Source organism: Numenius arquata, chromosome 1 (assembly GCF_964106895.1).
Source record: "Numenius arquata chromosome 1, bNumArq3.hap1.1, whole genome shotgun sequence".
Classification (NCBI taxonomy): Eukaryota; Metazoa; Chordata; class Aves; order Charadriiformes; family Scolopacidae; genus Numenius; species Numenius arquata.
In genome coordinates, this window is record NC_133576.1 from 3,154,712 (window position 1) to 3,181,877 (window position 27,166).

At 37.6% G+C, this 27,166-nt stretch overlaps 1 protein-coding gene across 1 annotated transcript in view; it reads right to left on the bottom strand.

Annotated features, from left to right (window-relative positions):
- ANO2 (anoctamin 2) overlaps positions 1–27,166 on the bottom strand; it is a 188,200-nt gene that overhangs the window by 79,207 nt on the left and 81,827 nt on the right. Inside the window, exons 13-14 of the mRNA XM_074160491.1 lie at positions 26,790–26,872; positions 14,505–14,588 (exon numbers count right to left, since the gene is read on the bottom strand). Of these exons, the coding sequence (XP_074016592.1) occupies positions 14,505–14,588; positions 26,790–26,872 (167 nt within the window). The remainder of the gene's footprint in view (positions 1–14,504; positions 14,589–26,789; positions 26,873–27,166) is intronic.

Sequence of the window (27,166 nt, forward strand, 5' to 3'; positions counted from 1 at the left end):
ATACAATTACTAGATATAATTTAGTGCTTTTATTTTGAAGACAATAAGTGCCACTCCTATCTTCAGTGCTTAGTTAATTTTGACTCCATACAAAAACAAAGGAAATGGCAGAAACTCTGCTTAACCAAACTAATACCAAAATCTATATTTCATATACAGAACCTCTTAGGTCCAGGACACGTTTCATCTTTGAAATCAGGGATGTGTATCTTCTCTACCAACTGCACTGCTTCATTTCAGTATAACCCTGTGGATCAATTTTTTATTTAATTTGTATTTAATTCTTACATTTCAATGAGAAGCATGTAAGCAGTTTTCATAACAGATCTGTAATTATAATCTTTCCACCAGATCCAAAAGACACAGTAGTAAGTTTTAACATTCTCTTTCAGTGCTTTCTAAACCAAGATCACACATCAAGTTCTTTCTAAACCAGCCTCAATAAATGTTTATGTACATGCATAAGATTTCAGGCATACGTAACTGCCTGTAAAGCAGGGATTTGTGATGTAGAATGGGAGGGGATGAAGGAACACATCATGCACTCACCAATAAAAAAGTAAATACAAGATGGAAAGGAAGTATTTATTCCCAGTGACTATATTAAAACCCCATATTACCAAAAAACAAAACCAGAAAGTGTGTGGGAAGAGGTGGAGGAGGGAACAGGCAAGGAAAAAATTTCAATCTTTATAACATCAGAGTCACACAACAAAATAGCTCTTAGGCAAAGCTCAGTTTTGGCACTAGTAGTCAAGACAAAATATATTGTTCTGTTGCTGTGACAATGCATCATGGCATGGTGACAAAATCAGCTAACAACAATTTTTTTTGAATGGTGTCTTCCCTTCTGCTTCACCACATATGTGGGTTTTTTTAATTTTCTTCCTTACAAAAAATTGGCACAAGAAGACGGGAGAATGCTATAGCAAGTTTAATTTGCTCTTCAGGACTTATACAACTATGGGTTTTGAACAGTTCAGTCTACATTGCTTTTGGTCTTATGTTTCCTAAATGGATAGCAATTAAGTTCAGTAAGTTGTTCATAATTATTCTGTTCTTAAACACCTGTGATTATTTTTATTGTTTCATCATATCCTTTTCTGCCCTCAGATTTGAGCCCTGCTTCTAGCTCTGCAGCTTAATTTCTCAGGCTGGTAATGCTCCAGCTCCTATGCAAACCCATTAGGACCATCTTTTACCATGCAGTACAAACCTAGGAAAACACACTTTATAAAAAACAAAATAATTTTTAAATTATGCTTAAATATATAATTTATTAGTTATTCAATCTTAGCCATTCTGGAAGTTAGCCAAAATGGCAGTCGTCTACTTACTTTCTTCTACAACTTGATAAAAAATGTGGTCAAATTTGTGCTGGACTTCATTTTTCTGATTCATTTTTTTCTCTCTGAATCTGTCCTAGATTTTCCATTTCATAAGGAGAAACTAACCAGCAAAAGTGGTCTTAAGAGTCTGTGATATTTCCTGGCTTAGCACATAGGTGAAAGGGGGCTTAATTTTCATCAACAGTAATTTTATACTAGAATAAATGAAAATGGATGAAAACCTGGCTTTTTAATATGGGAGCCTTCAAAATCCTGAAGAACAGAGTGGCAGAACCCAGCCATGCCGTGCTTGTTTCCATAACTGAACAAACCTGGGGTAGGAATAATTAAGGAACAAATATATTTGTTATATCATATCCACTGGGAAACAAAATGTGTCAAGAACAGGACTTACCTATATTCTAAAGCTTTCAATCCTTAGACATTGTTAAAATTATCAGATCACCTGTAAAGTTTCCCACATTCGCTACTTTAGCTTTCTTCAAGCAAGATATTCCCCAGCCTATAGCACCTTTAAGCCCCTTTAAGGATACAGAGGAAGGTAAATATGTGTTGAAGTTCATGCAGACAAATTCAGCATGACACCTTTTCTACTACATAGCTTGATACTTTATCTCCTTTCACTTGGATGAATCAATAGATGTGCACTTAAATGCATGGAAAGATGAAGCACAGAAAGAAAAAGAAGCTATGCTGTACACCTAGAAAGACTCAGATGCAAACTTGTGTGGAAAAGTAGATTGATTGAGGGGGAGGAAAAGAAATATTAGGATCTGAACAGACAACACCAATAAAGGGAAAAAAAGGCCTATGGTAGACCACTTGAAATGCAAACAGTGAAAAAGTAATCACAGAAATAATTTAGAGAAGACCAAATGGACATGGCCTAAGTTCTAATCCCATCTCTTTCATGGGTAGTCCTGTAAACTTTTAAAAACAGTGAGATCATCTCCTCTAGCCCTGCAGTGATAATCATATTCAATGAACGCCTTGCCATTTGCCAGGAACCAGAGTAGAGAGGCTTACAGACCATGCAGGACCCCCCCTCCACAGGTACTCACAGACAGACACTCTTCTCTCTCCTTGAACTGACTAAGCAGCTGCCCTCCTTACTCACAGCACAGTGCTCTGTTTGATTCATTAAAAAAAAAGAAAATAGGATGATGAAAAATTATCACATGAAGGACAGCAGAGAAGAATGAGGCATGAAGCACCGAACAGCAGTAGCTGGAAGGCACTGTGGCTGCATTGCCAAATTAACCATCTTAAAATAAGATTTTCTTTTTTTTTATTTTTAATGAAAAATGTAATAACCACTTTTTCAGTCAGTTCCAGGGAAATATATTGATTTCTAACCTACTAAATATGTGACATTGCCCTTGTAGCACAACACTATTTGAGTTTACGGAACTACAGTACATTTCCCTTCCTTAGGGAATCAATTATATCATTACAAAATGGCACCAGTTTATATGGCAGGGTTTATTAATTTGCCATAACTAAACCCATGTTACATTTTGTCCCATTTCTCAAGTACTTCTAGTAAGGCTCAAATTACATTTTCTTTCAAAATATGCCTATTGTGGTCAAAACAATTTGTGTGCACTTGCTTGGATCATTTCTTTCTTGCATTTCACAGAATTGCACAATCACTAGAGTTGGAAGGGACCTCTGGAGATCATCTTAGTCCAACACTCTGCTTAAAGCTGGTTTTCCAGGCCTGTGTCCAGTTAGGCTTTAATTATCTCCAGGGATGGAGACTCCACAAACTATCTGGGCACCTTATTCCAGCATTTGCCACCCACAGTAAAAGAGTATTTTCTTAGGCTTAAATGGAACTTTCTGTATTTCAGTTGGTGCCATTACCTCTTGTCCTTCCACGGGACACCCATGAGACAAGGTTGGTTCCACCTTCATGAATCCCTCCCATTCAGGTAATTGAAGACATTAATAAGATCCCCCTGAGCCTTATCTTCTTGAGGTTCAACAATCTCAGCTCTTAGCGTCTCAAAGGCTCATACAAAGGTATGCCAAATGCTCCAACACTTCAATCAACTTAGTAACTTGTCAATGGACTCACGCCAGTATGGGCATGTTTCTCATGTACAGGGAGGTGTAGAATTGGGAACAGCACTCCAGCTGCGGCATCACCAGGACTGAGTAGAGAGGGAGGATGCCCTCTCTCAACCTGCTGGCAACACACCTCGTGGTGCATCCCAGGAGGCTGTGGGCTTTCACTGCAAGGGCATGTTGCTGGTTCAACATGTTCAACTTGTTCATCAGAGCGCCCAAGTCCTTTCTTAGCAAAGCTGTTTTGCAGTCAGTCATCCCCTAGCCTGTGCTGGGGCAAATTTAAATCTAGATTATACAGATGATATTCTCCCATTCCGTTTTTCCAACTAGTTTTCCTGCTTTTGTCTCTTGTGTTAAAATCATCATCACACAGGAGGAAAAGTGTTGTCTTTGCCAATTAGAATATCATTTTTACTACATAGATGTGCCAGATATTTGGAGGGGGCTGGAGAGGGGTGTTTGTTAGTATCTTTTAAGACCTTCAACTGTTTTAACTTTCTTCTTAAAAGCCTAATCCAGAAACTTTTTTTGCAACTTTTTATTTCAACGTTACAGCTACAAAAACACTTTCTTAATCATTGTGAGCTGTCTTCTAATGTCTGATGTCTTTTTCAAGGTGATTAAGGTTAATTATGTCCAAAGTCCTTTCCTATTATTTTTTTCATGCACGCTTTGGATGCAAACACTATTTTTAAAACTTTGAAATGTTAAGCCTCTTCCATGTTCAACTCCCAAAGCTCTTTAATCCAGCATACTTCACTACTTGACATCCTTCATTTCTCAAAGATTACCTTATTGCAGTAAAAAACTTTATTTACAGACTACTTTTGATTTATTGGATATGGCGTATTTGATGTCAGTATTGTTCCAGAGTAGCAGACCATTTCAAAAAATATATCTGAAACAGTGTGTTATCTAGAGTTTTGCTGTTTTGCGTCATAATGCCTTGTACTATGACTCACAGTCTTGCAAGGATACTTCTATAAACAGCGCACTTTGTACATACTTTGTATGTACCAGTTAGTTGACAATGGATCCAGTGAAAACAAAGATAAAATCAATAATATCTTTATGTTCAATGTTTACAGAAAGGAGAGTTCTTTGAAACCATTTTAAGTGTTTGCCCTGTCTGCAAATTAAGAACATTCCTTCCTCATGTCTGGATTTGAAAATCTTTCCCCTTTAAATAACGCCCAAGAAGATCACATTAATCTTAATTTTCTTGTTATTCAGTGTCAGCTTTGACAAGAGAGACAAAGTCTCTTTCCACACAAAGAATGATGGTTTGCATAGTGTTTGAAAGATATCCTTCAGACAAGCATAAGTAAACACAATAAATTATTTAAAAGAATAATTTACAGTAAATTAAATCACAGTTTCTCTTTGGTAGCAATCATGGGGAGGGATTGATAAGGTAGTATACCTTTTGGGATAGTGGACTTGGGGCAATGATTGTGCCATAAGTGAAAGTGGGATCTCGTCCTCCTTCGCTGACATAGCCACTGTACCTCGCTATACTGTCTGTCCTTACTAAGGAAAAATAGACAGACGGAAAATAGGTAATGTGGTGAAACTAAGAGATGCAAAATGAGGATGGAGAAATAAAGATAAGTATTTGGAGGTGGAGTGGAAGAAAATAATCCAGGGAAGGAGGAGAATAACACTAGAAGAGGCCATGATAGGAGCAACAGAAACAAGGAAAAGGATGGAAGGAAGGAAGGAAGGAAGGAAGGAAGGAAGGAAGGAAGGGCTGAAACCAAGCAGTGAGTACAGTAGAGGAGGAAACAGATACAAGAATTGAATTCACTGGGTGGACCCAGAATTCTGGGGAAAAAAAAGGAAAAAATAGTCACCTGACTAAAGGAAGGCTTTTGTAATACATCAACAGGAAGACAGAATTGAAGCTGTATTTTTTCATACAGCATTTGTAAAACAAAGCAGTCTGACATATTACATAATTTCAAATATTACAGTAGGTTAACTTCTAAAGATGTATTTTCAATACGAGACAAGTATCAACACCTTCAAAATGGTATTTAAGTTGTTTCAAGAAATGAGGTCCGACCTGTTTTCCAGGCAATTGATATCAATAAGAAAATCAAGAACACAGCAGGAAAATCAGGTCCAAAAGAAGCTAAATGGAGTGCAACTCTGGGTCTACTAAGTTGTCTATGCTTTCTCTAAGCCACTGTAATGTGTTATGCAAAGAAAAGATGGCAACTGGTGTCTATGGGACAGGAAAGATTCCAGACCATGGTTCAAAGAACCATCACATTTTAAACCCATCAAGATGAACTGTTGTTTGGGAGGGAAAGAGATTGGAAGGGAGGGGATTACACAGACTGGCATGCCACTAAGGCAGCCATTTTAAACGAGACCAATTTTAATTGTAAGATTTTAGCTAAATTTGGCAATTGAGCCAAGGACAGCAGTAAATTTTAAAACTGTTCTTGCAGTCTGGCATCAGACAGCTGTGAAAGCTTTGTAACAACCTCCTTTGATTTTCTGGTTCTGAAACTTTTAAGAATAGAAAAAAACCATGTGGAGGGTTGAATTTTGACCAGTTATGCTTACCTACAAAGAAATAGCTGAAGGCACATACAATACCATTCCACCACCTTCCAGCAGACTCTATAACAGAAGAGGAGATGCACTAAAGGTTTCTTTTCACTGTTTAAAAAGGTAATATTCCATCTTTATTTATATCATTAGCTATGTATCATTCTCTGACACCAGAGTTGGAGTATGCCATTGGAAGCTGTTAAATGAGTCCATGCATCCAAACAAGTTTCAGATTTTCTCTACATAAACAACAGAGACAAAAAGAAGCAGTAAAACCGGCATCGTGTATTAATAATCAAAGTCTGCTTTCACTAAATTCAGTTGTACACCACCCAGGTGACATCAATAGGAGAAAAAGTTGACTTGAATAACTTGGTAAGAACTGAAGTTTATCTATTACATGAAATACCATGGTGTGAAGGAGCTTCCAAACACAATGCCATCTTACCCTAAATTAAGTGAATCATGAAAATCAGCAAATCAGCAGAAGAGCAGGCAAGTGTTTTTCAATTAAGCGCAGTAATAGCTGCAAAAGTTGAGCAGTCCCAACTGACTTCTTTAGCTCTTTAAGCCTGAAGTATGTGGAATCTCAATCTTCATGAGATGGATGCCCAGAGGAATTTAACGTAAATGCAGTTTATTTCTTTAAAATTGCAGACAGGATTGCAGTATGCATCAAATAAAAAATTCTTGGCAACTAGCTTAACTGACTGTTGCTTCCACAGCCAATTTGTGTAAATTTTGTCCCAAATCTGGGCTTCTGTTTTGACCTTGGAGATTAATAGCATGAAATTTACCCTATAAATATGCTCAACAGAAGGTAAAAAATACGCTCCAAACTACAGGATTTTGTCACCAGCAGACAGGAAAGGGAAAATACTCTACTTTTTCTTAAGTTCAAGTATCTGCATTAAATTAAAACCCAGAGGACTTCTGGAGATTTATTTTTCAACCTAAGACTGCCGTAACCCTCTAACCTGTTATTACAGTCTTTGAATGGGTACAATGTGCTAGTAAGTCATCCGCAGTAACTGAGGACTTAAGAACTAATACTTCATTACTTACTCAGGCGGAACTCCCATTAGTTTCAAGAACTGATGAATAGAACCTGTAGGAATGAGTCTTTCTGTTAAGTTTAATAGAAAAGAGACCTGCATCATCTTTAATGTTGTCAATAAGAAGCTTAGGCCTCAATTCAAGAAAGCACTTAGTTGTATCCATATTCTGGACACTGAGGAATGTGCTTAACTTTAATCATATGCTTAAGTCCCAGTGACATGATTAAACAATGCAAGCTGTAGTACTGCCCTAGAAAGAATGCTTCCTTAAGCCAAAATCTTAATAAGTAACACAAATAAGACCAACAAACAGAAGCCCTGCCTTCTCTTGTTTCTAAGTTCAAAGCTCTCTTCTTAAAAAGACCACTAATTTTTATTTTGGCAGAAAGAGTCTCATGAGCATTAGATACCTTTTTGTTAAAATCTTCTCTCTGATCTGCACAGTTCGGCCTCCAATAGTTTAATAAAGAAACATCCAGTATTCTGAGCTAAATACCATTTTGATGTCTAGACAAAACGATTATGATATATTCCTTTACAAAATATAAGTAGTGATTTCATTTATAACTTTGGAGAAGAGGAATGGAAGCTAGGAAAGCAGGCTGATGTTATTGAAAGGTTGATCTCTATCATCCCTGGAAGGACAGAGATCAGGGATGGGCCCTGACAACTGGAGAAAGAACAATTTTATATCCATCTTCAAAGAAGGGACAAAAGGATAGTCAAGGAGACAACCTCTCTTTGGTCCTTGGAAAGGGGTTTTGAAACCCATTTCTGAGCACATAAAGAAGAAGTAGGTGATTATGAGCAGTCATTACGGATTTACCAAAGATGAATCATGCTGCAACAACCCAATTGTTTTCTGTGAGAAAATGACTAGACCTGTGGACAAGAGGAGACTTTTCAATGTCATTTGCCCTGACTTCAGCAAAATACAAGTGGGATGGTCTAGCTCAGAGTGTACTAGCTAATGAGTCATACTCTACCTGGAGACCTGTAACAGCTGGAGTACTGCTGGGACTCCTTGTTTAACATCTTTAAAGAAGGACCTGGAGGAGGTGATAGAATGCTTTCTCATCAAGTTTGCAGATGACATCAGATTGTGGAAAGACCAGTCAGTATGTTCAAGTACATGGCTGCCACCCAAAGGCACCTAGATAGGCTGAAGGAATGCGTCTATACAAACCTCATGGAATTCAACAGGGAAAAATGCAAGGGCTTGCCTTTGAAATTAAAAACTCCTTGCAGTAGTACAGACTCCACAGAAAAGGTCCTTTGGTGTCTGTGTAGACAGCAAGCTGAACATGAGCCAGGAGTGTGCCCTGACAGCAAAAGCCAACAGCACCCCGGGCTGCATTAACCAGTACATAACCAGTGGATCAAGGGAAGTGATTACCCCCGCTTCTCAGCACTCAGACTCAATCTAAAATGTTGTGTTCAGTTTTGGGCCCTCCAGTAGAAAAAATAAATTGCTCAACTTATGTGAGTCTAGCCATCTGAGCATTTGTCCCATGAAGAGAGGCTGAGGAACATAGCTTGCTCAGCTTATTTCAGGAGGTCAAGGAGACAGGCTTTTCACAGTGGTGCATGCTGGTAGGATGAGAGACAATAAGTTGAAACAAGAGAGGTTCAGTCTGGATATAATAAAAAGCTTTTACACCATGAGGGCAGTCAGGAAGTGTCCAGAAAGGTTTTAGCATTTCCATCCTTGGAGGTTTTCAAGACCCGACTGGATAATACCCCAAGCAACCCCGTTTGATATCATAGCTGACGCTCTTTTAGGAAGGAGTTTGGACAAGATAAAATCCTGAAGGCCTTTCCAACCTGAATTATTCTATTTCTAAGCATTTTCTTTCTTCATATCAAGAATATTGGAAGAGCTACCTCTTTCTGAAGGCTGACCGTAATATAATTTAAATACTAGAGCACTGAACTGTGGCTATGCATTGGATTTATTTATTTGATACAAGAGAGAAAATCCCACCTCAGATTTTCAGAGACACATGGAGCAAGTGTGACATTTTCAGCTGCATTTTTTACACTATGTCCAAGACAGCAATAGGGGAGGGGTTTGAATACACATCATATACCCTATAGTCAAAGAACACATACATCTAAATAAGAACACACTGAAACACTATGTCAACAGTCTTTTGGAGAAAAATTCTGCTTATAAATACTCTGGTATAAAACTGGTGTAACCCAGAACCCAAATAAATATAAAAATAATTAGAATTATAACATTTGCCCTTCAAATATGATTTGATCCAATTAACTAACCAAATATTTGTACAATAAAGGGAATGAGATCTCTAAGATTATCATCGTAAGTATTCTCATTCATGTTAAGTCATTCTCCATTTTTTATTTTCAAGAGTTAATGATGCAAGAAATAAGTTTAAAAGAAAAAAAAATCGGTTATTACATATTCCTCTTACTATCCCGTATGCTTGGAAAGTGAAGTTATTTGTCAAAGTAAAGTAATGAAGGAGGCTGGAAAGACAATGGCCAATTTAAGAAATACTAGATCAAAATTGGTGTTTGAATTGTTTTAATCACATTACTAATAAGGTCCAATAAATGCTAAAAAATTATTTTTTCAATATTAGTGATTAAGGAACTTTTACAGTTCTGATTGTGCAAATTATTTTTGTTCCTTCTATAGAGTTACAGCTAACATATAAAAAAAAGAGGTTTGTTTTTTTTTTTCCTTACCTAATCTTATCAAGGACTTGCTCTGTAAAGAGGTAGGCTCCAATATCTGAAGTGTTTCTTCAGCCTTGTGGGAGATTTACTTATGCAAAACTGGGTAAGGAACCAACTAGTAGCAAGAATTACTACTTCATGTTTTGCAGTGTTGAAATTTTTAAAATGTATATGTAAAATACTCATCAGCAATGTACAATTCTACTTTATATTTATCTGTACCATCCTAGGTCTCTTCCTCTTCAAACCAGCTTGCTTTAATTCAGTTGTTAACTGAAACAATGGTTCGGAAATAAATATGTCTTTCTTTTGTTTCAGTTACTAGCCGAGTTAACAATTTAAATAACTTATTCTGCCACTTTCATACTTAAAATGAATTAAAGGCAAGATAGAATGTCAGATTGTATTATTCTCAGGGTTTGCTCCAAGTAAGGATATGAGCCAAGAGACAAGCCCTTTTTTTCTATAAAGAAAATTTTCCTTGAGAAATATGTAGAATGAGTTACTCAGTTTCCTGTCAAATAGGAAAGATAACAATATATGTGATGTTTCATCATGTTTGCCAGATCAGCTGGACTTTTAATAAAAAGGAGTCAGGGCCTGATCCATCTCTCCCAGAAACGACTGGAAGGCTTTCTTTCCATCAGCTCCAGTGAGAATTGGATTTAGCCCCCTCTGCATGTTTTCAGGCACAAGACCAATTTTCATTTCCTGACCTGCATGTGTTTCCATTGAGAACATTACTACTGCACAGAGAGAGGAACCACTTATCAGAAGATTACAAATATCCAACACCTTTTTTAGCTAACATTCTGCAGATACAGTAACTTTATCCTATTTGTTAAATATTTCTATTCACATCTTCAATGTTATAGTATATTAAACAAGAACAACAAAAATTAGTATTAATTGCTTTATTCCAACTATTGTATCTCCCATATTTGTCTGAATGTATTATCAGACGTATGCATTCATGCATGCACACATAAGTCTTCATCTCTGTTGCAAGGACAAAGAAACCTTTTAATGTACATGAATCAAGAAGCTCTACATTGCAAGCCTTTATTTTTGTGACCACAAAGAATCAAATAGTGCTGCTGATTATAAGCCAGATCACTGTAGGTTTCTCTGGAAACTCAGTCCCTTAGAACTTGCCATTTTTTAAAATGAATGTCATAATTTATAAGGACTGTCAGTTTATGCATTTGCTACCTAACCTGAGGCATTTCATGTAAATGTTTCAACTCCTTTAGCTTTAAATGAATTCTCTTCTGAAACAGTAGAACCTTAGGGTGTTATTGTAAGCGTAATTTCACACCAATCTTTTGTGAAGTTCACTGAGCCCTCGCAGTTTCTTTCCCACTCTCTAAATAACCAATAAAATATTTATTAAAACAGCCTGAACCACACAGGATGGTGGAGGCTAAATTTTGTTCTTTCTTATTACAGTAGCATAAATACCCTAAGTGGTATTTGTATGAAAGCTATATTCTAAAAGACAAAACCCATTGGGCAAGTAATGCATTAGATCTGCAATACTTTCTATTGCCAGTCTCATCAAGCTGATTTGGAATTTGTTGCCTGGGTAGAGTGACTCATATGTTTACTGGCCCTGACAGGTGCTGGGCATCTTCCACACTCATTAAAGTTAATGACTTCAACAGCGGGCAGGGGAAACTGTATGTTGAAGTAGTTTTCCTCTTAACAGGTATTCCCAAGTTATCATTTGAGAGCGTATGTAAGTGGTGTTGTTTTTCTTCTGCAATCACAAAACCAGCCCATAACCAAATCTCTATCCCTTACAGAAATAACCCAATTAGCTTCACAGGGACTCCTTGTTGGAGTAAGGCAAGAAAAAAGTTGCACTGATCACTGAGCCTTCCACATAAAAGCTCAGTTTCTTGCCATAAAACTAGTCACATCCTCACCGGAACAGAGGAATTAACATACTGGAAACAAGCCAGTAATTTTATAGAAATATATGCCTTTAAGTAAGCTCTAAATCAGTATTCTCACAATAACTGCAGCTTTGGCATCATTTCTATCCCAACAAGCCACAGCTGCTGAACTGGAGACTTCTGACTTCATATTAGATAAGTAATGAGAAGTTTTAGGCAGTGGTGCCAGAGCCTGTCCTTTGATAACAACATAGCACACTACAGTTGTTGACCAGCTACACCCAAAAGATATGCCTTTAAATCACACTAGTTAGCTAAAAATATTCAGGCGAGAGCTTCACAGAGACTTATGCCATGACATTAGACTGTCAACCAAGATAGGATGAGACTGAGACCTCACAAGCATTTATGTATTCATACAAAACCAAGAAATTAGGAGGACTGAATCTTTAACTACAAAGAGACCTCTACTTTGATGCCTGTCCAGACACTAGATCTGCACTCAAAATCCCGTACCCTGGCTTCTACCCAACAAGACAGAAGCACTGAGCCAGAGACCTCACAGAAACCTGTGCCTTAATATTAACCTGCCATGCAGGTCTTGCAATGAGTAAAACATACAGCCATCTGAAGGAGGAAAAAGAAAAGGTTAAAACCTCTAAAAATTAGGCAGAAAAACTATTGCAGTCTTAAATACTCATCACTTTTAATGTCTAACTTTTCAGGATTTTCCAAAGCAAAATATAATGGTACATTTCCACAGTTGCATTAAACATAACAGCTCAATCAAAGAACTGGCCTTTTTCCTCTTCTGTAGGTCTCACACAAGCATTTCTTACCATTATAATATCATAAGACATTGAGGTACAAACCACCGAGCAACACATCTTTTAAAACCAGACTAATGTGCTGTTTGCTGGAAAGAATTTGAGGGAAATCAAAAGAGTGATTGCAACAGAATTAGTAAGCAAAATGTTGACTGATGGAAAACTACTCAGAAGTTTGGAATGTATTTCAGTAATCTGGGGAGAGATGGTAGTCAGTAAGTTGCAGGATGAATGTATTTATTAGAAATTTACCTTAATCACCCCAAAATGAAACGTTCTGCCATACGAATAACTGTTTTCTCCCTACAAGTAACTGTTTGATGGCAAATGTCAAAGTAGTTTATTTTTAAATAATGTTTAGAAAAGAGATTGAGATGACTCTGGGAAACTTTTCCAGAAAATGCTTAAATGACTCAATTAACTAAAATATTTTTTTTTCCAAAATTACTTCAGAATTAAATATTACTAAAAATCAGGAGTTTTGCAGTTCAAAATGCCTACATCAATATCCAAAATAGGATTTTGTCTCCTATAAGAACATTGGATAAAGTCTGCACACAGATACCCCAAAAAGTTGAAGCAGATATTTTCTTTCTGAGTGCTATTTTTCCATTCACATTGGCAGAAAAAGTAATTGCAGAAAAAATATTCCAGGAAAGCCTTTCCCTTCTTGATGTCTGAAAGGAGTTCTTCCCATTTTAATAGTGTTGGGTCTTTACATTGTTCCTCATTTTCCACCTACACTCTTAGCAGTTTTCATTGTTTTCTTTTACCTTAATTTCTCATTTATAATGCTGTGATTTCTGTGTCTCATTTAAGGAAGATAACCATCTAACACTGCCTTATAACTACAAAAGTTTAATATTCTATAGCGTAAATTTCTGACTTGTTTTCAGATTTCACCTACTTTTAAGTCAGAAGAAAGTGAACAGCAGCAGCTGCTTTATCCGCCTTTTACAGTCTTTGATCCCTTACTTGGAAGACCTAGAGAACTGTTTAATGTGTAAGGGAAGACCTCCCCACATTGCTGTGTGAGAGTCCCTGCTCATATTGGGCAAGATCCAAAGCCCATTAAAGTAATTGAGAATCTTTCCATTGTCTTCTGTGGAGTTCGGTTGGGCCCAACAAGTGAAAGGCAGTCTCACGGAGATGAAAGATCACTGGAAACCGTTTACAATCTTGATGGTGATCATCAGAAGAGAGGGAGGGTTAAATTCTTTCATAAGCTGCAAGGCTAAATTTGCTGGACCAAACCTGAAAGCTAGAATATGCTCCACTTCAGATACCGGTTCGCAATGTTTAAAACAAATTAAACTGTTTCCTCCTACCTGGAAACTGGACATGGTTTTGGAGCGCTTTGGCTTTGCTGGCGCATGTGGCACGCAGGAAATAAGTGATGATTAAGCAAGCCTAATGGACAAAGTCTACAGGGACTTATGCATGCTTAGGAAATAGACTTCAATCAGCATCTTACACAAGGGGATTGAGAAAAAAAGTGCTTGTTCTTAGGTTTGAAATAACCATAGAAAGCCTAAATACACTTCAGTCTAAAAATTATATACTAATTATTATTTTTCCATTTATATTGGAAATGTTATCAAAATTTCACAACTGTGTAGCTGTGACATGACTAAAGATGCCAATGTTACTTATGCTAATGAAATCTCTATAATAAAAGCTGTATTATTTATTGTCCACAAAGTACTGAAATTCTAAGTAATTGTTATAAGAATTTTTGTGATGATTATCTTACTACTCATTCATCACTCTACAGATTAGACCCTGAACCACCTGTCAACTATATTCCTATGCAAATTGCTTTACTTTTGCTAGCAAAGTGGTGACCTCAAAGCCCTTCAATGGCACTGCAGGGCTGCATAACACCAGACCCCTAGCAAGCAACCGACAAGGCTGATTAAGGGTACCAAAAAGTACCTTTTGCAAACTATCCATCAGAGACAGACAAAAAGATAATCACAATATAATGAAACACAAATCCAATGTGAGTGAAAAGAGTAAGTTGCATCTTACTTCATTTGCATTTTCTGTTGTGATGTTTTTATTTTTCAGCTTTTTCTGTAGCAGTTTGGTTTCATACTCTGGTCTGGGATGCTCCTGAAAAAGGAAAAAAAAGAACAACCAAATGTATGATTATAATTAAAAGAAAAAAAAATAAAAGTTCTCGTCACTCATACATGATCCAAGCAGCCATCAAGATGATTCAACAGCGCAGCACTTTTCAGACTAGGAGTGATCCATTATGGGATGCAGGGAAAGAGCATTTAGGGATTGCATGTCATGTTATGCTTAAGGGAGGAACCAAAGGTGGAGAAGGGAGGAATCTAGGTCACTTGCAGAGGAACAACCATAGAAAAACACAGGTATAAGGAGTTATAAAGTGCCAGTTACATGTAAATAGTTTGCTGGTCTGTATGGGGGTCTGACCACCACCAACTGAAGCGAGTGCTGGTGTGAGACTATGTAAACACTAGCAGAGATCAAGCAGGAGTAGCTGTCAAGCTGTCAAGGTGAAGTGCCTGGAAGCCAGGGAGATGTGCGTCTCTAAGGGTGAGACCATGTTGGCTATCAGAGGGACCAGGGGAGTCCCAGCCAACTGCTAGAGGGACCACAAGGTCTAGAGGTCTTTAGGAGTGCAACCCACTGTAGAGAGAGAGAGAGACTGTGTGTGTCTGTGTGTGTGTATTCACGGTCAAGACCAGGGTGGGTTGACTTCTAGGGAACTACGGAAGTCCCAGACAGGTCTGGGGAAGCAGGATGTAGGTGCAAGTGAGAAATTGGAGAGAGGCTGTAGTGTTGTGGGTTCGTACCTCTGGATGCTACCAAGTGGGGAAACTAGGGCCCAGGGACAGCTACTGGGCAGAGGGAGCCCAGCTGCTGGGGGCATCCGGATTGTGCATATGTGCATCAATACATTCTCACCAGAAGACCTCCATCCCGCTCACCCAGGAAGAGGAGCAAGATGAGGCTGTTGTGCTGTCTGTGTTTGTGTGCCTGCTGTGTCTGTCTCTCTGTGTGATCTGTGTGGCTGGCCATGTATATATGCACATATGTGGTGTATACGAGTGCTCTGTGTATTGATGTCTACTGGCAATACATGCTTAGCCTCACTACAGGTTGGACCTCGGGGCGTGGAGCTGTGGCTGCCTCACCTCTCTTGGGCAGTCCAAGTTTGGACTTGGATCTGTCCCAGTTTCCCCTATCAATAACCTTTCAAGGTTTGCTTGCAAATTATATTTTTCTTTTCCAAATTAGAGCATAAATTAAGCATGTTCTTAATGCATGCTTAATTTATGCTAAGTAGCACAAACTTGCCAGGATTTTAAAGAAAGCATCTCATAAAAAAGACAAATGCCATGTACCTCCTCATTCCTGCCAAGTTCTGAATGCATTCAGAGCCTGGGATTTGGATTTGATGCCTCCCACAAAAAGGCTGTTCCTAAGGCATGGGTCATACCATCCACCCTTATATGGATATACGGACATGTGCTTATCAGCCCAGTCACAAAATCAACTTACTAACACTTCTTAATGAATCGGATAGCCAATTTTAAAAAAATTAATTAAACCCCATTAATAGAACAGGGGTTGCATGGAACTTCAGCAGTCTTCCTCGGGGATACGAGCAGTCCATTTTCTGTTATCTGTAACATTTTCACTACATCAGACACCGTTTTGTGCATTCTCTGTTGCACACCAGTATATAGACACAGTGAGACTCCCAATGTATTGTTTTTCCTGCTCATGAGATTTTGCCGATGCATTGAACAGGTATGTAAGTACACCATTATTTAAATAACTGCCTTAAATGAGTATTTCTGTATCTTTTCAAACTCTATGAGCAATTCATTTGTGTGTCTGAATGAATCTCATGAATCACTATAGCACTTCTTGTCACAAGGGTCACTGGTATTATTACTTACAAAGTGCTATGATTGTATGTGGAATGCCAAGAAATAATGAAGCACAGGTAACCTCTGACATTGGTAAAGTTGATTAGCAGCAAAAATGCTGGAAAGAAGGATGGGGAAAACAAAGATAAAGATACAACAGTAAATGTTCACAGATGCTGTGGTCAATGCATGTATCTTGATGTTCTGTTGGTTCTCACTAGCTTGTTGATTTGCATTAATTTGTATCACCTTCCTTAGATAAGGTTCAGAGGACCCGTGGAACAAACATCTTTAGACTTAAATGAAGAAAGGGTGAAGGCATCAGGCATGGATGGCTACATGAGAGGAGACAGCTCGATGAGAGTAGGGAAATGAGATAAATGAAGCTGTAAGAAACTGAGGAGACCTAATCACACTATGGGAGCACCTGCAGAGCTGAATTGGCTTCCTTCCTTTTTTCTTATTTTCTGCTAAGCAAAGCATTCTGGGACACCAGGGGCAGCTGCCAGAGGTCAGAGAAACTTTTGAAAACTGGCTTGAAAGGAAACAAGGTGAGAAAATAAAATGCCAAGCAAAACATTGTACGGTAACTTACTGTTTTGCTATTGACAGTTTTGTTTTGAGAGCATATTCTGTTCAAATTTGGTCAAGTTATTTTTAGTTCTCCTATTAAGACACTTCAATGTCCTTTTAACTGCATTTCATACACCTACATCTGGATTGGAAAATTAGTTGATCTGTCTTCACTGAAGCTGCCAAGTCATTTTACCCTTGACTGAACAGACCACAGCGCCTCCTGGAATGCATGTGTATATATATTCTTTTTATGAGTATATTGCATGAAATATTTCTTTACAATACAAACTTAGAGATACTTGATCCTGATCATATATACATGGATGTGAAGGAATGATTCCACTCTGCTGTAAAAAGAGTGTGATTCAGAATCAATTCTTTGTCTGAAAATGGGAAGAGTTCTACACTTAGGACAATAAGCTAGAAATAGTTGTGATGACTTGAAGAAGGCCAAATGTCCATGTAGGGATAAATATGAATCCCACGATGCTGGAAGTTTGCCAGTACAGCTGCCAGACACTTATTGAAAACCATGTGAGCCAAGGTACTTTGAGGCCAAATGAGTGCTCAGAGTAGAAAACGATAATTCCCATCCTGAAAACAAAGAGCCAAATCATGAAATTTTTACTCAGACAAAACTCACATTGACGTCAGTGGGAATTTTCCCTGAGAATGGTCTCCAGGATTTGCCTCAAACATACAACATGTGTATCCACTATACATTGCAAATTAAGGCTGTGTAGGTAACGATCCAGTTGGATAAAAATATATAAAGAGAACTAATCTCTCCTTAATTTATCTTTGATTTAGGAAGAAAGTGATAATGGAATTTGACAAAGCATGAATGACAAACACATCTGGACAGATCTGATTGATCTGATTGAATCTCCCAGATCAACAGACCAAAGAAGTTATCAGTAAAAACGAAGCCAACCTTCTGCGTTTTTTTTACACTTTAAAGACAGTCAGAGAAACACTGCAAATTCACTGAACAGCCTTATCCTAATATGCTGAACACAAGCAGAGCAGCAAAGCAGGGCACACCGGTAGGAAGGAAGGTTTCTACAAATGAGAACTGGAATGACACACTACTGCCACAAATCAAGATGGAAACTTAGAATGAACAGAACAGAGACCCCAGCTTTTCTCTGCTGCAAGAAGGTTAATTATTACAAATCAGGGGCTAAAACCATCTGTCCCTTATGATGATGACACAGGGCTGGGGGAGGTGGGAGGGGGAAGTCTAAGTAAGAGATTGCCATTCACATCAATGATCTGTTTAGACTGACCTAGTAATGGGATGCTCAATCAAGGAAAAGTATGTTTATATCTCAGCACGTATGAAGGGATCACTGGTAGACGTTCACAACCTTTTTAGTCCATATCACTTACACAATAAATTTGATTTATGTAAAATTAAAACAACAGCTTGAATAAGTAATCTAACATTATTACAAGTTTAGGGATGTTAAAAGACAAAAGTCACTGTACAAGTACATAGGAACTCAGCTGTCAAAGCTCAGCTATTCTAAAGCAACAGAAAACTAAAGCAGTTAAAACAAAAGAACCCATGAGATATATTATTGAAATATATAAATATATATCCATATACATTTCATAGTATATTCATATATATGAAATATATAAATATAATGCCTTTGTTTACTCCCTTTGAGCAAGAACAGTAGTAGTGCTTCAGAGGATTACCTGCAAAACTAAATTTTGAAATTTGGCCTTAGATTTTTAAATGTTCTTAAGCTAGGACCAAGCAACCAAATGCTGCCATTGCAATATCAACATATCAAATTTTGTGGGTAACTGCAGCAGCATATAACATCATTTATTTTTGTTAATCATTCAATTCAAATCCAACCCATTTAAACACTCCTACATCAGTAAGTAGAATTATGTGAAGCCAGAAGACCCTTGAACTATGGTATTGAAAATTTTTGTTAAAATTATTTATTCTACTGCATGATAAATCAGTGCTGAAATAAATGAGCTGACAAACATAAAGAAGAAACCCAGCTGTAAAGTTGGATGATAGCCCATTAAAATGGGGCATCACCCAGCTTGTCAGTGGAACAACTTCCAGCTTACCTTATTACTCTAACTTTGATAAAATATTATCTGGAGTCCAGAAAACTTAAAGTATCTGTGCATATCACTGTTACATTTATTGTTTTTATTTGTCCTATGGTAGTATTGAGTAGTCATAGTCTACTAGACTAGGACCCTCTTTTTAGCCAATATATAAGCATAGAACCCCTTCTCCAAAGAAACATTCTTAAGGAATGGATTTTTTTCTCTCTCAGGCACTCTTCTCTTTTTTTTTTTTTTTTTTTTTTTTTGTCAGATAATGTGTAACAGTGGAAACACTTGGCTGTGGAGTCACTCTTTAGGGGAACGTGTTTATGTAGGTTTTTTGCTGTCAATATTTAAGATTGAGTGTACTTTGGATGGATTACAGATTTGTAGCTCTCACCAAAAGAAATACAATAAACACTGCAAAATCCTTTAAATTTGATCTGAAGACCTGCTTCACAAATCACAACATTATGGTCTCAAGATAAAATAGCCTACAAATTATCAAAGTTAGAAATCAACAGTTTCCTCCAACTAAGTTAAGGTATCTTTCTTCTAAGCAAGATGAAAACCATGAGACACTGGGCCTTGAACTATCATTTCTCCAAGGCTATGCGTTACACATTATGCACCACAGTGATAGAAAGAAAGTTAGCAAGAAGTTCAAAAGAGAAGATCACTGATGCATGAAAGAGACAAACATTTCATAAATTCATCCTATTACAGCTGGTCAGAGGTCATAGATTTTAGATCTATGATTGAGTGGGCAAGTAACTGTCAATGCTGAATGCTAAATCAAACTTACAACATAGTACTTGTATCAATTCCATGGGCAGAACTACTGCAAATGTCATTAACTTCCCTGACTTTCCCATACCAGAGATAGACAAGTGAATATAATGCAACAATATTTCTAGCAAGCCACATCTCAAAGTCTCTCCCATTTTAATAAGGATGACTCACAAATATCCCAGTTTTTTCTGCCACGTGGGAAAATGTATTCCAGATAATATCAGATCAGCTTTTTGTTTATGACAGAGTATTTTCTCGCCACTGGCTATTTATGTGATTTCTGGCATTTTCATTTCCCTGTAGTTTTCTTCCTTTCAGCCTCTGTGCACCTGGAAGCCGTGGCTTACAGGCAACCTGGCTTACTAGGTAAAAGCAATGGAACTCTATATAGCATTCTAAGGTACACTTCCTAAACCATCTGAAGGAGCATATATCAGAGGCAAGCTAACAAATACTTTACAATATTCAGAATTATCTGGTTTCAGAAGGTGTGTATTCTGACTAACCACTGTCTTTCTAAACCTTTGTGAACTTTTCAAGTTGAACCATAATCCAGATTAGCTCCTGGCAGACTGACTCCTCTCTAATGTGGAGAAGTACAGATTCTTTAGCTAATCTTAACTAAAAATCTCTTTGACCATAAATATTTGTTCAGTCTTTATTAATTTGTTTCAGCTGTACCAGTGCCTCTTTTAATTGTTTCCCATAAATATCCCAATGAATGGATTTACAGCCAGGAACGTTCGTGAAAACAATTTATTTGAAACAAACACGAATGTTGAATTTGTAGTCAAAAGCTTTTATACTTGAGACTTCAGTTTAATGACTTGAGTTTCACAGCAGCGTAAGCCAATGTAAGCCTGCCTCCCATGTGCTCCCATACTCTTAGACTTAATTTCACCTCGCACTAACTACACATTTCCATTTCTGTCCTTACACTGACACCAGTCATGCAGATGCATGATAAAAAAACTTCTACCCCTCATACTCCTGACTACCCTTCAGCTGCACAGCTGTCTGAAGTGTTCACCACACAGTTGCATGATTGCCAGCGTGCATGTAAGAGGAAGAACAAGATTGCATGGCTGGGACAGTAGCACCAGCATAGTATGGAGTTAGATTCTTTTAAGCTGTTATGCAGCTGCAATCTGTAACTGACGTTGCATGCTACAGATGAGTTGATGTAACCGCTCACCATTGCTAAAAAGGTCTTCCTAACCCACACATTCTTCTCTTCCCCTGCCCAATGCTCTGATTATACTATGTGAAAATGTATCTAATTAATTGGTCCCCTCCACCACAAGCACTGTCCACTTTCTTTCTCGAATTACTTCTCCACAGGTTTAGTCAGTAGGTTCAGGCGATGGATGAGACCATAGACTTAGTAGCATGAAAGTAAGGAGGGGATCCCTACCTAGTGGTATCAGTGAACTACTGAGACATTTTATGAAGCTTCACTCATGTGAGTCTAGATCTTCCAAACAAAGACTTCAGAGAATAACACAGCCAATACATTAAAAAAAAAAAAACAAAAAAAAAAAACAAAAAAAAAAACCCCAAAAACCAAACCAAACCAAAAAAAAAAACCAAAACCAAAACAAAACCTACTCTTTTAATTTTGTAAACTGAGGTAAACAAATCCATGCATAATCACCTCAGCAAACAAAAACCAGAATTTTAGAAAAGGGACAATCACATCCCAAATTAAAGTGAGAGGAAGTGTTTTGATTTTCATCTCAAAGCTGTGTCACATAGTTCAGGTTCCTGAATTTACATTTTGGATGCAGTTGTTCTGTTAGGTCTAAGGAGGCTGGTCACTATGGAACAGCTGAACAAATCTGGATGTCTAACTTTCAGACACCTTTGCAAATCTCAGCTCAAGATGTCTTACCTTAATGCACTCATATTTGAAAATGCTGTGATAGGCTTACATTCAGAGATAGTGAGAATTTCATTATCATGTAATGAACTATTAATGGACAAGCTGCAGATCAGAAACTTTTCACACAAACATACACACAAAATGGCAAACACTTTCTACACTGCCTAGAAGAAATTTAACCTTGCAGCAGAAGTAGCAGAGTAGGTTGGAAGCGGGAAGATGAAATCTAAAAAGTCAATGGTGCTCTACTGATTTGAAGTCAAGATGCAGAATCAAAAAAAAAGTGCTTATGTTTTCCATTGGTTAGAATTATTTCTATAGCTCTGACCCAGAGAGGTGTGGATGAATCTAGAAAAAACCACACACTTATGTGCTCTTGGAGAGTAATGAATATAGCAAGGTCATTTGAAATTTGTATCAATAAAATGTTGTCTCACACCACATAATCACATATTTTACATAGGTGTAATGTGGGTTAATTTTTATCGGCACGAGTTTGCAATGTTGCACTACTCAGGAGGGTCCATATGCATGTGAAAATGAAGGAAATTAAACAAATTTAAAAAGCTTAAAGCAAAAATAAAGAACAGGAATCAATTCTGCTGAAATATGATGGGTTTTGAAATTCTGCATTCATTTTAAACAATTAGCAATTTTGGCTGACATTAAAAAACATCACAAAGTACTGTTCTTAAATTTTAAAAGCCTTTTCCAGGTTCAAAAGTGTTTTTAGAAATAACTTCCACTGGGTTTAGTACTTTGTGCAGACTGACAGAAGAGCTACTTCTTCTCTCTTATTTTAGTCTTGATTAATCTTCCTGTATCAATGACACAGAAAAAAAAAAAATATCCCAGAATAAATAACAGTGACCTAGCAATAAAAGATTTACAGAAGAATAAATGACATTCAGGCCCATTTATTCTAGTTCATTAAAACAAGAGTTTCTTAACACCGTTCCACATTATTTACATACGCAGTTTGGGTTAAAAAAATGGCAGCCTCCATTCATACACACAAGTAAATGTAAAACACATTTTAAATTTAAAAGAAAAAGCTCATTTCCTTAAAAAGAAAGTTCTTTTCCACACAAGAGACTACATAGTGATGCGGTGCTAAGGTTCATGGAACAACCATGTGAACTAGGACCAGATTCTGATCTCCTTGTTAATACCAATAGCAGGCTAATCTTAGAGGTTGTCAGCGTGCCTAATTTACCTAACATTGAATCAGCCCAAGACATCTTCAGTGCATAGGAAAATTGATTTTTTTAGGTGCAACAGAGGAGGACAGGGGGGAATGAAAATGCGGCTGAAAAAAACCCCAGTGGTGTCTAAGAGACCTTTGTATAAAAGAGCTGGGAGAGGGAGACTTTGGGAGACCTGAAAAAGGCAGACAGGGTTTGTGAGACTCTGGGCGAGGATAAGGTCCCTCTCCACCTCCTCATACCCATGTCCCTCAGAACACACACTCCCTTGCAGTACAAGATCCCCTGCACTCATCCCGTATCTTGTCTGTTCTGCAAGAAGCACATCTTTGGCAAATCCTGCTTACCCACCTGGATCTCCTTGGTAATTGGGAAGGATGAGTGGAAGAAGTAAAGGCCTAGAGGTAGTCCCTGTTTCTAGAGGGTTAGTGCAATCACAAAATCTAAAGCAGTAACATCCTGGGTCCTAGAAACACAATTTCTGAAGATTCATGGGAGGCCAATTGTTTCCACTCCCTAAATCATTAATTAGAGTCCCTCAGTACTTCTTCACCAGCTCCTTCAGAAGTAGAAGAGGGTATGGATTCTCCCACTTCCACCCCTGCTTTATTGATAGTTATATCCCTTATTACACAATCTGGAAAAAAAACCCCACAAATGCACAACCTGTTTGATTGCGTCACACAAAGTCATATCTGCGGCATAACACGCTGAGTGATTATTCAAGATATTTCCAAGACTTTGTTTGTTTTCATGGTTCTGGTCCGGGTTTCTTTCTTTTCTTTTCCTCTCCCATTTAGTTGTCAGTTGCTCAATTGTTTTTCAGCACAACTATCTATTTTACAGTCTAGTAACCAATGTTACCTATTATTGTTGCGGATTTCAGATGTACAAATGCAAATCCTCTAAGCCTGTACAGTTGCCAGCTGCAAATATGCATACAAGCCTCAGGCAGTCTGCTTTCTCAGATAGCTGTTGCCATGATATTTACAAGTAAATGGACTAAATTAATGTCTCGTGACTCTTTTGAAGCAAAAGGTTCGGCCCAGTATGGTTAAAGAAAGTGCTTCTAAAGAAAGAAAATTTTGTAGCCAATAGTCCACAAAAATTACACTGAAGGCATTTATTTCAATATAATTCTCACAATGTACTTCTCAGCTTTTCAACTTTTATGGTTGGTTTCCTCCCTATTTGGTTCTGTAACTTCCCTTCTAAAAAAATTGTTAATAATAAATAACATAAACCCATCCAGTCTTAAAACTGTTAAACCTAAAATTCTTCCTTGTCCCTTTCCTTCTTGCTTTGTTAAGTGACCTTTTGCATTTCACTTCTAGTTCCTTCTGAGCTAACCTGATCAGACACAATTTTCCAGTTTCCAACATAGTTTTCAACACTTGTAAAGACTTCACCACCAGTGAATCATGGTGCCAGTATCTGTCTTACAGACACATTTATCTTCATCTTTATGAATCTAATGGATAACAGGTGAAAAAAACTGTTGCATTTTTGCTGAAGTACTAAGTGCTGACAGAAGACGAGACAGTGCACGGCTTTTTGCTTAAGATGTTAGGTCAAGAGCTATGTCCATTTTGAGCATTATTCTTCAAGAAAGAGCTGTATCAACTAGAAAATGTCCAGAAGGGAACAAGAATAACCAGACTTCTAGAAAATTATTTAAGAACACAGACTGAAAGAGCAGAGGCTAGTTCATCTTAAAGAAAAGGGTGACAGAGAGATACGATATTATGTTGAATTTTGCTGAAAAGAAGACGGAGGTAATCTTTTCTCTTTATCTTTGAAATAAAGACCAAGAAAAAAAATGAACATTCAGCAAGGAGATTTAAGTTAGACACTAGGAAAAGCATATTAGCAGAAATGATAGATAAGTACTACAATAGATTTCCTAGGGAGGAAGGGAAATCTCCACTGCTGGATTTATTTAAGAACAAATTAGACAAATATCTTTTTATAATGATTTAAGTAGAGTTGATCATATCACGCACAAGGGATTGCCCCTCAAGGTCCATTCTGGCCTTATTTTTATGATTCTACGTTCCTAATTCTTCATCTTGTGCTGAGATGTGTCTGGCACTCCTTCACTTGTCATAAACAAAGGAATCCTGCTGATCCCAGAGTTCCTGTCCACAAACTTTTACCACTACAGGGCTCTTCATCACAGGACCTCACAAATCAATAGATTCTTTCACAGAATTTTGCAACTATTGAGGTAAACCTTAGTATTTTGCACTGCAAGTGATGAACTTGAAATTCGGTAAAATCTGATGGATTCATCAAGTATGCTGTAGAGCCAAGAGTTTCTTCTCCAGCCTCAGAATTTGTTGTTCTCCCAGGGAGCAGTATGACATTCCACATAGGACAAGCAGTATTTTCTGATGTGGTGATGCACTTGGTTAGCAACACAACTTAAAAATCACAAGTAGTGGGTTATACTGTGAGCATCACCTACATCATAACTAGATAAATAGTAGTGAAAAAGCTGAGAAACATGAGGCAAAATAGGGGAGGTTGTAGTCAAGTCATCAGTGAAGGAAAACTTGGGATATCTCCCTTACTGTAATGACATTGCTAAAGGCTGCATTTTGGGATAGTGATGGAAGAAGGGGACTACTGGAGTCTGCTGACTGTTCTCAGGGTTATTGTTTTCATTTTATCCAATGCTTCTTATCTGAGAAATAGATAAAAAATGGAATAACATTGTCACCATGCTACATCATGAAGTTCATGATGTCAGTTTACTTTTCATCGAGGTTATTTTCACTCTACATCCTGTTTGAGCTGAGGTCAAGTAGCGGGACTGGAGGTTTGTATGTGGTCTGTTGTTGAAGAAAATGTGCTGGAACATGAAGAAATGGATTTGAATCCTCTAATCAAACGAAGGTAGGCCAACAACTCACCTTTGAGGAAACTGACCACACTTTATAAAGTCAGTGAAGGGAGCAAAGCACACTGAATTGGTCTATACAGGTAGTCATCTCACCATTAAAGACAAAAGAGAACCTAATTGCTGCAATTCTGAATCGCTGAATATGACCTTGCTCTAGAGCCACGTCAGCACCTATTGCAAAGGGATATGTGATGGAAGCTACAAAGTCTACCTGTTGTTAGTATGATATTTGCAACTAGTAACTGCACCCTCTTCAGTCAGAGTTAGAAATTAATCCTCTGGTGAGTGTCTGCAATTTAAACAGACCATAGGCCATGACATGTGACACAATGCTTAAGAACAGAACTAAAAACAGATTTAGGGACATTGTAAATACCAATAAACAGTATGTCTCACTTTTCAGACAACTCAGGTCCAGCTAGAAGCCCCATGGGCTCATTGCAAAGCACATAAAAATTGTTCTCAAGAAACCAACCCCATTTGTTGTTTGCAACAGCTTTGTGGGTGAGTACCTAAAGTTCAGGTATCATATATGAAGCACAGGCCTGGATGCAAATTTTATTTATATTACCCTGACATGTTACAATCATCATCACAGAGAATTTTTGTGCTACATAATGAAGTACCATCTATCTAGCAAAGTGTTTGTTCTGTATGATTCCGTTACTGCACTCTGTACAATGGCATATGGGCATTCTCAGCAAAGAATGATCTGCTGTTATCTTATAAACCTTTTCAATTTCAATTATTAAAATTAGAGCGCTGATCAGTAAGATACAGGTGATGATTTCTTTAATGATACATCAGTACTCAAAACTGTATCAATTATAGTAATTTAGAAAAATGTAGCTATGAACTTCATTGGTCTGGAAAACACTCATGAGAAATCTAAATATCAGTGCATATCTTCAGATATAGAATCATTTATACAGTAAATTAGCACAGGGAGAGGAAACTTACTTCTTCTTCCTCCAGTCCAGTTAGATCCCAGAAGTAATTCAATCTCATCTGTAAACGCTTCCACTGTTCAAGGAACATAGTAGCTTTAAAAAAACAAAAACCAAAAAAATATTTTAAATGTTTGTGTTACTTATGAGACCCAACTGATATTTGAATCCCATTATGCTGGCCCCTTTATAAATAAGCACTAAGAAACAGCCCCAGGCCCAATTTTAAAGAAAGAACACAAGCAAAGCATGGAAACAATAATAACTTTTTTTACAAATAAAATACAGAAAGATACAACATGGATTGCCAAAAGGCACTGGTAAGTTCTTGCCAGAGACTGGAGCTGAACCCATATCTGCTGATATCAACCCCAAGAACATCATCTCTCT